Source organism: Pleurodeles waltl, chromosome 8, assembly GCF_031143425.1.
Source record: "Pleurodeles waltl isolate 20211129_DDA chromosome 8, aPleWal1.hap1.20221129, whole genome shotgun sequence".
In the NCBI taxonomy this organism is placed as follows: Eukaryota; Metazoa; Chordata; class Amphibia; order Caudata; family Salamandridae; genus Pleurodeles; species Pleurodeles waltl.
This window is the reverse complement of record NC_090447.1, coordinates 153,279,627-153,292,011: the sequence shown is the minus strand read 5'-3', so window position 1 is coordinate 153,292,011 and position 12,385 is coordinate 153,279,627. Positions and strand designations below refer to the sequence as shown.

Genomic DNA, 12,385 nt, shown 5'->3' with positions numbered 1-12,385 from the left:
CACCTCTGGTGGGCAGGAAGACTTCCTGCGCCCAAATGCTTCTGCTGCACCCACCCCAATGTGGACTTCTTTCATGTGGTCTGGAGGTGGCCTGATATTGTGCCATTCTGGGAGCGCATAGCTATAACACTTACATGTGTGCTGGAGAGACACAATGATCCTAGAGTGGGGTCTATGGAGGATCCTGGCAGATATATGCTTGAGAGGAAATTGGTGGCTGTTGCATCAGCTCTGGCCAAGTGCGACATCGCGCGGAAATGGAGCTCCCCAATTCCACCTGTGATCTCTGAATGTTGGAGGCCAGTAGACTGGTTTTCAAAGGTGGAAGAGCCCATTTACAGGGTATAGGGTGTCCACAGAAACATGTCCAAGTGTGAGGCAAATGGTGGGGTGGGACTCGTATGGACTGAGAAGTAATGCAGACTCTTAAGGGCCGATACTGATCATTCTGATTTTGCTGTATTACTATGAGATGGGGTTCGGTTGGTGGAGGAGAGGGGTTGCACTGCTATGTTGTTTAAAAATGCAAATAAAAATGTGTTTATAAAAAAATCGTTTTATACAATTACGTAGCCTGCAATTTTAAATTAAGTGTGTAACTCAATTACAAATTAATGGCTTGAAGTTGTTAGGGTTTCTGAACAAGCTTGTTTAGTAGTACTGGTTCTGGATTAGGTCCACAGGTTTTTACCTTATTCATTAATGTTTCAGAGATGCATGTAAGAATCAGTGTTACCATCTTTGCTGATGCTGCAAATGTATGTGACCTTATAAATATAAAGCAGGCCATGCTATCTTGTTTATAGTGATGGTAAATAGTAAAGCAGGACTCTGAATATTATTCTGTCAGCCCTCCATACAAAAGAGAAAGCCCACATGGGTTTAATGGTAATTACTCTGGCTGTAAAGGGGAAAGAGGATGAAAAGGTATGAGAGATATAAAACACTGGATGAACCGATTCAATTTCGTCTGCTAATTTGATGTGTAGGTTTGACCCCCAACATAGTGTGTGAATACTGCTCAAGACCTCCGCTTCAAGTAACTTTCATCAAATAATTCTGCAGTAATAGCAATAATGAACCTGATGTAAGATAAAGTGATCAGGTGTAATCATTCTCAAAATTTTGGTGAAATAATTTATTTCACTTCCACAGTCTCCTGATAACCAATGCTGTTGATCGCATGAAATACCCTAACACCTCCACATGCTTGGGGAAACCAGCAGACACTGGTGTGACGACATAGTCAATTTGAACCGCGAAAACTGTCAAACCTTGGTTAATGAAACGGATGCATAAACAGTTAGGTGGGAAAGAGGAAAATGAAATAGGAGAGAGGGGAAACAAAACAAAAGGGCAAGACCTGAAGCTTTGACTGAACTGAACAGCAGTGGGAAGCAAACAGTAAAACAGTATCCTGCTACTTATGCTGGTCAGGAAACACCTATTCTGAGTAACGTATGCTTCCTGATTGGGATCTCATCCCATGCCCAGAGACTGCCCTCCTACTAACCTTCCCAGCCACTAGAGATCCCTCTGACACTTTCATAATTTTCTTAGCTGCTTTTCCTGGTGCTAGCCTAGTAGGGCATTGCTCATACATTTAGCATACTATAAACTCCTGATTTGATCCTGAGCTCTGATCTCCCTCTCTAAAGCCAGGTCTCATTCTCAAATATAAAAATAATTACTTTACTGCAGTGATGAGATGTGTAGCTCTATCCCACTCAGGGGTGTGGAATGTAATAAATATCTACTTGTCCCTTTGGTACCACGTAGTGCGGTGACAAATTATGGCAGCAATCTCGGTATGTAAGAGCTCTGATAATAGCCTCTCTGACTGTGCCAGACCTACTGCTATTGTAGGGCTTGAATGCTTGCAATTTCAATCCTTACTATAGCAATCTCCTTATTTTGCCACCTTTCCTCAGATCTACATATTGGGGCTGGAGGAAGGATGTAAGCAATAGTTCCAGGGCTGGAATTCCTTGCAGTCTGCAAACCTACTAACTTGCATGTTTTAAGGAGTTTCACCAGCTCTCCTCTAATCTTTTCCCATAATGAGAAAGGTTGGAAATTTACACCTGACAATGGCAGAGGTAGAAGTTCTTCCAGGGTTGGGAAAAAAGTGGTTGGAGGGAGTTTGATTTCCTGATCTACTTCTGTAAGTGCTTGGGAATTCATGAAAGCCACTAATTCAAAGACATATACTTTGGGTGCACTTTTGTGACTTTATTTAAGAATTGAGTCCCTAATTATGTCTGGCGTTAACAAATAAATTTTGTTTTTATTAAACTTCTATTTGTCTCTCTATCGTCTGGCTTTACTGTGAGTGATCGCATCCTGCTCTTACACAAGGTGGCAATGTGTGTTGTGTGCTTTTTGAGACCAAAAAAACATTTTTGCTTTTTGCCAATGTTTGTTATCATGTTGACGGCCTGGCTGCTCCCACAACAATAAAGGGTTACAAAAGCCGTGTCAAAACAAGACACGCATTGACAAAACTAAAAGACTCATAAAAATGTTGGATCTGTTGGCTTTATCTGTGCTTATTTATTTTCATGCTTCCCATAATCTTGTTGAAAATGGTTACACTGATTTTCCCTTAGGATTTTTTTTTTTTTAAAGAAATACTAGCATGTATCCAAACATTTTACTAAATGACGCTTCAAAGAAATAGCTCCTAATATTTCATAGTAATGAAACTTTTTTTCTACTTACATTTTTTGCTGAACATTTTATTTTGAAAGCAAAGAACCATCATTCTTGCTTACAGACTATGGCAAACTTTTGCATCTAATCAGAGAGCATTATGGGAACATTATACTTAGCCTCATATTATCAAACTTTTTTTTACTGGAACCACTGTCAGTAGTGCAGTGTGACCATAAAACGTTTTTTTACAGCGTTCACCCTAATTATGAAGGTTTTTAATTAATGAACCATAAATACAAGTTAGAACAGCATTAACATATGGACAGATATTACCTAAACCGCAGACAGTTCCCTTCTCTTTCAACTGGCAACCAAAACGTTTGTGCTGTAGGGGGTTGGGCCTACTTGTCCTAAGGACAAAATAAACATTAAAACTTGCCGCCCCTGACCCCAAACATTATGTCTCGGCTATCAAAGTCTCCAGCTCACACACAAGCTGGTCATACTTACTGATGGACAGACTCCCATCCTACAACCCCACGCTTGCAGATACTAAGTGGCAAGCTTCATCCTTGACCCCCTATGTATCACAACTTCAGGAGACTTTAACATATGGCTCCACTTGCCTACCGTCAGTCTAAAAGATTTACACCTGCATCAATTGGTCGAAAAGCCATCCCACTTAGCAACATTCATGTTGTATTACGTTTTCTGTTCTTGCAATCTCTGAACAGTAGGTCTATGTGTATCAGTACCAGGGAGACACTACTCATATATCGCATTTGAAATAACATTGGTAAAAAAAACACACTGTTGTAGTGGATCCTATTTGGTTTTATTGTGAATCAGGAGATAGCTTAGCCTTCTTGCTTGCAGGCCTGTGCCTCGGTCACCTAGTGACTTTTAACCTACTTAGCCTGCTCTGTTTTAGCGCATTTATTTAATAATTTCTTCCAAGATGGCTGCTATTTTTATAGTTAGAAAGATGTTTGATTTCACGTTATCAAGTGCCACTTTGTAGCACACTTTCAGTGTCAAAGACAAGTGATATATGTAGGTATTCACATCCTGTTCCTTCCCACTTGCGTGTGACAGGAACATAATGTCCTTTTGGAGGGAATTGTTTATGTAATTGCCACCGCAAGCATGCCTTCTTTCTTAACTATTGTTTGAAAACATACCTGCGTCAGGGGACTTACAAGATCTGTATAAATACATCTCACACAGACAAGGTTATCAGAGGGATTCCTACCAGATGCCATCAACACTATCTATGTTACATGTCGCCTTGATGCAGACCCAGCCTTTGCGTCCCCATGGGGTCTGATCTAGAGACCTCATTCCAAGGTAACAAGGGTTGGGGGGCTCTTCTCATGGACATAGTACTGGCAGATTAGGTTTACCACACCTATCTCTCTTTAGGTTAAAGATTAGGTTAATCATGCCAGGGTATAAGGGCATATCTTGCTTCTCATGTTATTGCAAGATGGTATGGGTCTTTAAATTCATGACTCTTGTTATTACAATTCTGTTTCTTGCATTGTTCATTATCCTAATCATTGCAGCCTGTGTATTTTACAGTAGATTGCAGTCTTGTTAATAAAACCTGTTGAAGACTTTACTGCATCTCCTTCATTGCCTGTGTGTGACTAAGACTTGTTGCTCATGTGAGAAAAGGGGAATCTTACTCCCCTGAGATGTCGCACTCTTGAGTCCATGCGTAAAGGCTGCCACAAATCACCTTTTACTATTTGGGTTTTTGGTGAGGTACTGCTTGTGAGCTGAGAGGCTTGGGCTGAAATTTGCGACTTGTAGGATTGGCCTAATCGCCTACAAACAAAAGTGCTTTCATCCCTAAACCAGCAGCCTTGCCTAGAGCAAGGCTCCAACTACGACACCGTAGCCCACATACAGCACAAAATCAACAAGCAGAAAAAACATAGACCTTGTCATACTTGTAGGCACCTTAATCAAGACCAACACAACCCAAACTCACCTTTTAACTCTGAATTCCATCTATGTAATCATACCACACGGGGGTCTTCGGTGCTCACAAGGAAACACTCTTTCCAAACTTTTCAGAACCCTGCTTACCATACAAAAGAGAGCATCTGTTTGATATGAGTGAAACTAGACTGTCAAGCACTAGCTGTCACATCAGCAAAGTGGTAGTAAATCCAGCAAAACACAACTTTCAAAGGTGATAATTTTGCAACACATTAGACAAGTCCCAAGTCATTCCTAGTCATCCTCAAACACACATTACCACCATTATTGATCAACTGAGGCAACAAAAAAAAAATGTACCTCTTACTAAGCCTGCACCCAAAAGGGAACCAAATTCTGAGCAAATTTGCCAAATTCACAATCTCAACTCAAGTTGCCTTTCTCATATGTGGTAATTTAACTTGGTCTCCCTTCCCACTGCCCTGGCCAGATAGCTATGGTCGACGCCCACTTCCTACTTAGGCCCTGAATGCAAGGTGGTCGTTATAGTCTGACCTGTGAGTAAACCCCTGGTTATGCATAGGTCAGAATGACTAGCTGTTAGGTTTTTTAACACATCCAATAATTGTCAGATGTGTTAAATAACTCAGTCCTGCCTAAATTTAATGAGGGAAAACCATATTGTATTTATCATATCATGCAGATTTTGGTGCGTTAAACCCCAAATTCTGCATGTCATTCCCCAACAACTCATAATAGGTGGTATTCATCGCACTCGAAAAATAACGTACCCTGTGATATTATTTATCATGTGTGATCAGTACCCCCTTATACTCATAACCGTGGCCTAAGTCAATTAAAAACCCAGGTAATGCCATGGACTAAGATCTCATCCTAGAGCTACACTTTTACAAGGTAGTTATGTTTATTTTAATTACACGTACTACGCTGCACACTGCATTGGTTGGCTTACCCTTGAAGGTATCACGTCACTTCTTACAAACTTCGACTTTGCCTTTGTGCCATTTCTTTTGCATTCACTGTAGACCTTGAAATTGTAGGCGTTGCAGAAAATCTGCTACCTCACAATCTCACCCAGCCCTGGGTTTCGGAGCACATATTCTCAGGACTCATTGAATTATAGTGATTATTGCTATTCAAGTAGTAATGCATCTGCCTGAACTTTGCTTCTGTGCAACTCCAAATAGGATTTATTTTTCCTTGGTGGAGAGTGTAGCAGTGCCTCTGCATGTTCGGCTCCAGCCTATTTTGCAAGGGAACATGCATGCAACACATTCAGTCTCAAAGAAGTAACACTTTTAACTGCACAGCATACAGCGTGGGTGCCTCCAGCAAATCATACTTTACCACACCACATCTTTCCAGAGCTCACCAGTCCATACCATGCCACCACATGCTTGCTATATAAGACAGCATGACACTTGGGCCATGGTGAAACTTGGGCCAAGGTTCCATTACCTGTTTGTTGATGCTTGGGCTGGTTAGACTTTTGGACTGCTGAGACCCCCCTCCCCACATAAGAAACAACAAATAGTTTATTTATGGTGCCACACAACAGGAAATAATAGGCATAGAAGTGTTTTATAACCAAAGATCTGCCTATTCGTATAAATAATAGATAAGACAAGTATAAGATGACCTGACTAGCTAACCAGGCATCCAAGTCATCCTGTGGGTTCATTTTGGTCCTCATACTGCAACTCATCCAAGCTTGTGTGTAAAGATGTGATGTGCTCCTGCGTTAGGAACTTTAAAGGAAATAAGGCCTGTAGACAGCAGAATGTGAGGCAAATGATCTGGCTTAAGAACAAGAAGACATGGAAACATGAAGTTGGCTATAGTATGTCACAATCATAATATAGTTTGGCACCTGTAACACTCAGATTAGAAAGTAATGAGTGATGCTCTCCAACATAGACCACACAGCGTGACTTGGTTAGACCAAAGGCCTTTAGGCCTCTAGCTTCTTCTCTCAGAGGAAACGACCAAAAGAGCTATCTAGCACACTCAAGGATTTAGGAGACATAGGGCCATATGTACGAACACATTTTCCCATAGACATAGAATGGGTAAAACCCTTTGCTACATCTGGCCCATAGTGCCATGTCCACTGCACTTAAGTGGTGCCATCGTAGGAGTAAAGCTCACGCTGTGAGTCACATCAGAGCAGGGTCCTTCATTGGGTAAATCCACAACACTCACCTTAGTGTGTTCCTAGGAGTATAAAGTAGTACAAGAACATGCAGTTGATGAATGGTTACTTGCAGACTGCTGTCACTGTCGCTATGTCAACCAGGTCATGACATCACTCAATAAATAAAGGGTCGTATTCAAAATGTTTTTGCAGTGATTAGGTGTGACTTACTCCCTATGCACATGTGACTTATTTATTTTCCTAGAGTAAGGTGCATCTACTCATGGTAAAAGATTTGTAATTGAACTTGTATGATTTTCGTTTACTGTGACATTTGCCAAATAACTTGAATTTCCATTTCCTTTGCAAAGTCTAATTTGATAATCGCTGGTTTTATATGGAGTCAGTGGGCTGATCAGTTCCTGTCCCTGAAACTAGATCCAGCCACATAAGTGGGGCAGTTTTTATTAGCAGATGTGGAGTAATGCTGAGTGGTAGGAATTTTGTGGATTCCGGATGTTTACTTCTTAAAACAAATGTAGGGAAAATGTGTAACTTTAGGCGAAGTTAGAGGTTTGCCGGTCATTGTAGGTAAGAAAATAGTGTGGTGCATGTGAAGCAGACCGCTCTGGACTCCCCCAAGTGTCTGGGCCTGGAAGGTTTTTACAGGCGGCAGCCTACCTAAGCCCAAAAAGTGCAACTGTTCACTATTGCAAGTGGGACGATATATGGAGTTAGCCAAGCTCTCCTTGCCCATATATAAAATCAACACCCAAGAGTCAAATGTCCTCTTGCTTTCCATTGGGATGAGATGCTTTAGTAATAGGGAGAACATAAAGACTGTTGCCCCCTTCCGTTGGGTCGGGGTAACAGCAGCCTCGGGAGGTGGGGAACCTGTTCCCGCACCTCCAAGGCTGTTTTTTGAAGCAGGGAAAGATTTCCTGACTCGTGTGTGAAGGCGACCGGAAGCTGTCCTTAGCACACAAGAACCGTGGCAGAGGACAGCTCCCGTCCGTCCACAGCATGGAAGGAGTTAATGGAGAGTTGAATGAAATAGACTGAACTGTCAAGGTGTGATAGTCCAATTTTTGTAAAATGTATGTTTCTACACATGAAAACAATTGTGTTATTTTCAGTTGATTGTGCTGATGATTTTTTGGTGGTGGGGTTTCTCCTCAGTTCATTTTAATCTTGCATTTTTTATTGAGTATATCCTTTGTCTTCTTTAGAAAAATATTTTGACATGAAAAAGACACAATGCAAAGAAGGCCTCGACATCTATAAGAAATTCCTAACTCGAATGACCAGAATCTCAGAGTTTTTAAAGGTTGCTGAGGTAAGTTCACTAATAGGATGTAAAACTCTTTAAGCAGTTCATGTAATTCTTGAAAAATATTAGATCTCTTGATGCTAATTAGACATTTTGATGCGATTTTTGAAAATATTCTCAAAGTGGCTTTGTTGTCTTTGAACACATAACTCTGTAGGGGACTTGTACTTACTTTTTACTGGCTCTACAGCTTGGTTCTGTGTGTATGTAATTGCTAGTTTTCTTTTTTTACCTGAAATATAAAACGTGTTCATCAAAGTGTTAACTACCTCATAAAAATGATTTCTTATGGGTTTGAGTTCAGACTGACCTATCATCATCCAGAAGTTAAAAAATGAAGGAATTGTCATAACTTTAGCCACAGGACTGTTAAAGGGAGTTAAAACCCTGCAGAGTCTTCTCATCTTGTTATGTATTCTTGCACAAAAGGTAAATGATAGCCTCCCTCTAAAAACTGACAATGTGGGGCTTAGCTGGCTTTACTATGGTGTTTGATCCAGTATTTTGCACTCCTGTTGCCTTTTCTGTGTGAGGAAGACCATTAAAGCCAGTTTGTCTGTACTTACAGCATCTTTGTTTCCCTACCATCCTCCCCCATCCTTTCTCTTAGCTACTTTTGCTCATGTTTCTACTCCCCTTCCTTAACCTGCTCTCCTGTCTAATCCCTTCCTACTTCCAAACCCTGCACAATTCCGTTCTTTCTTTTGTTTTTCTAGCAACTCACCCTTTTCTTACGCCGTATCTCCTCATTATGCCCCAACTGTCTTTGTCCGTCCTCACAGTTCCTGTAGTTTTTCGTCCATCATCCTCCCAATGGATTGGTGTCGCTGTATGCCCTCACAACTTAAGACAGTACACCATTTCCTTGTCATCTAATTGCTTCTTAACCCTCCTTTCAGCCTTCACAACCCTTTGTTCCCTACCTATCTCCTCCTACCTGTCTGACACGTGTTTTTTGTTCTGTGAACCCCTCCAATCTCAAAGCCCATTTGTCCTCCACAAGGTAACTGCATTTCCCTAACCTGTCTTGATGGCCCCTACTTATTCAGCAGGCATTACAAGTAGAAGTCTTAAAGGTAGGTGCCAAACAGGGGGTGTTATCAACAGTTAAAACTTAAATAAACAACTTCAGGCAAGTTAATTTCTATTTAGCAAATATTTCCATTCTAAATGGGCTAAAAGGAGACCAGGAAGATACACCAGCAAGGGCAAGAAGGTCATTAGACTAAAGAAGTTTTAGACTGGAGCTCATAGTAACCAGAAAATGAAAAAAAAATATTTGTTGTGTAAATAAATCATAATGTACCTCTATGGATGTCGTAATGTTTCCGGGTATGTGTGCAAAAGAAGAAAGATTGTATTTTAGCCTTAGTTAATAATCACAATAGATCTAGAGTTCCCTCCGGAGTGCAGTAGAACAAAAGTGAAGGATTTCTGCTCAGCTCACTAAGAACAGGGAAATAATGATACAGAATATTTAGAAGATAGTAAGGTCGGGAGGAGGTGGTCAGCGGTGGTGCTGAAGAAGCAAGGAAGCGTGCTGTGTAAGAAATGGGCACTTCCAAGGAGTATCACTTATTGCACAAGATGAAGGGACATTGGGAAGAGTTGTTTTGCAGGGGGGACTTTAGTGCAAGTGGGAGGTGAAATATGGGGCTTATTATACAAGGCAGGGTTGAACAATAGGTTTTTTGGGTGTTTGACTATGTGTGGTGATTGGTGTAATCTGAGGTGGAAGCCCAAGGTTCTATCTGTCCATCTTCAAGAAGTACATCAGTGGCCACAAATTATCAAATTGTTGCCTTCGGGTTAGATGATAGGCTTGTTTTGCAACCAATACCACCAAAATTAATATGCAAACTTTACCTGTACTGATCAAAGGTGACCATTTGTAATTTATAGTTCACTACAATTGCCATTGGTTCACAAAGGGTGACAAAGGATGATCCAGCAAATGAAAACCATTTGTCTTCTTCCTTTGCACCATGGTGCCATTATGATTTCATGCTGGGCCAGGGAGGAGAAGGTGATTAGTATTGGAGTGAAGTGCATGAATGACAAAAAATGAAGTCAGTCAGAACATTTCATCTTATGAAGGAATGTGGTAAGATTATGGAAAAAGGAGATGGAGGGACAGGGGTAGGGACCAAAGAAAAGATATAATAGGGTAGGACAAACATTCTGGTCCAAGGTCCTCTCTAAATCCTAAAACACCCAAACTGAAAAGACTTCTTATGGTACTGTGCATACTCTTTACTTGGACCACTGGGCTAGAGTCTTTTGATGGGGAAATTAATTAAGAGATGGAGGACTGGGAGGGGAATCCCAGGACAAGATTGTGCTGCAAAAGCCAGCGGAGCAGAAGGTCAGATATGGAATGTGGGGCAGGGCCAAGAAAATGCTTTTTGTGCAAGGTAACGCTACCATTGCAAAAAGCACAGCTTGCAGAGCAAAATAGGGACAAAAACAAGGAATGTAGTAATTTGTAATATAAGCAATATCCAAATGCAGTATAATTAGAAAGCAATAGGAAAAAAGGATATCTGTGTTTCAGCAGTGTTGACTGCCAATGATATATTTTAGGATGTCGAAAGACAGTACATTGAACCCTCAAGAAAGAGAAATCAGTATCAGTAAATATTTTAGTGAAGAACTCCCCAAAAACATTTGCTGCAGAGCCATTGAGTGTATAAAGATTTTTTTGCTCATGGTGGTTGAACATGACGGTTGTGGTCACAAATAATTCACATGAGTTTTATTACAGCCGCTCTGCCAATTTTATATTGGAGTAAAGATACGGGTCAACTGCCTGCACATCTTTCATTCCAGACTATAAAATATCGGTCTATTTAGATCATTGTTCATAATCCCAATCACAATGAGGTTACTGAAACATGAGTGGAACATGAGGACTCACAAATTTTCCATGAGTTTTGATCATCCCAAGGGTACATTACGTGAATTATGTGTGCAAATTAAGAGGCAAATGCAGAACAATAAAGAGTGGTCATGTGGGACCATCTGAGGTGCATACAAACTGAGGGTATGCAGATGTACTGGTGCATACAAATCATGCACTTGCGCTTTAGGGGTGTCTCAGCTAGAGAGATTTCTTTGGAGCTCAACCCAAAATTGTCAGTGTGGTCATTGGAAACTGCAAACTTAATTTCATAGTGTTTTTTTTTGTGTAGGGTAATCCCACAGGCATTTCTGATGGATACTTCTAACCATAGATTCCTCACCTTTAGAATATCCCTATTCATCAGACTTGAAGATTTAAACAGTATTACTCCTGCCCGCTGGTATGTGGCAGTGTGTGGTGCCACTTTGATTTAGTTCCATCCCAAAAGTGGCAATGGTGCCACATATATGTGCCACCCATGCACAACTTCAGTTTTTCTTTCTGCACCTTCATAAGTGGATCCAGAGTTCACTTCAACTAGTTCCTCATCAGTTGATGAGTTTATTCTTCCAAAAATAATCTTCTTTATTCCAGTGTGCAAACTATATCCCCTCCTAAAACTACAGGGTTTAAATATTTTTATCATACCCCCAAGTGGATACCTCTAGTGTTTGGGTTCAGGGCATGGCTCCAGGTCCTGCGAGGAGTGTTCACTTATGAATCAGAATGCAATCTGGGAACATACCACTTTCAAAAATGCACAGTGGATAATCGATCTAGTCACAGACTCCTCAGTTCCCTCCTAATTTTGTGGAATGGTCTCTCTTTTCCTGTCTAAAAAGGTCCCAGACTCAAGATTTGCACTCTGGTACCTCTGATTATTGCTGGCTCTGTGTCCGAGGGCAGGGACAGAGTCAAGAAGAAACTGATGTCAGCTTGCAAGAGTGGTATTTATATGCAGCTCCATCATCACTTCCAGGGTGGACAAATTCATCATGAAGCGGCACGATGTCACCTAACGGCATATGGCAGCAATGCTGTTTAAGTCTTCTGGATCTAGTATGGCGCCTGGGGATATTCTAACGGTGAGGAGGTTGCTATTAGGGTTTCCACCAAAAGAGTGCTAATCGATTTTGTCATTATAGAAGACTGCCTCTCCTCAAAACATAGTATTTGCCTCACTCTTTCAACAAGAGCTCCAACCCTTGTATGTTCCTGTCAGAATTTGCCAGCACTGAACCACATCTCTCTTTACCTCAGGCATTATTTAGCAATATGCTCCATATTCTTAAAGAAGTGACATTAATGACCAAGTGTATCACTGCACCACTCTGGGAAATAATTAACGATGCTGTGGACAAGGTTTGGATTGGGCAGTAGACCTTACTTCCTAATG

The 12,385-nt window shown here is 41.0% G+C and overlaps 1 protein-coding gene across 6 annotated transcripts in view; it reads left to right on the top strand.

Annotated features, from left to right (window-relative positions):
• The window catches only part of PICALM (phosphatidylinositol binding clathrin assembly protein), a 449,858-nt gene that overhangs the window by 258,090 nt on the left and 179,383 nt on the right, over nt 1–12,385 (top strand). For all 6 annotated transcript variants that reach the window (XM_069203983.1, XM_069203980.1, XM_069203982.1 and 3 more), the window contains exon 7: nt 7,987–8,093. In XM_069203983.1, the coding sequence (XP_069060084.1) occupies nt 7,987–8,093 (107 nt within the window). The remainder of the gene's footprint in view (nt 1–7,986; nt 8,094–12,385) is intronic.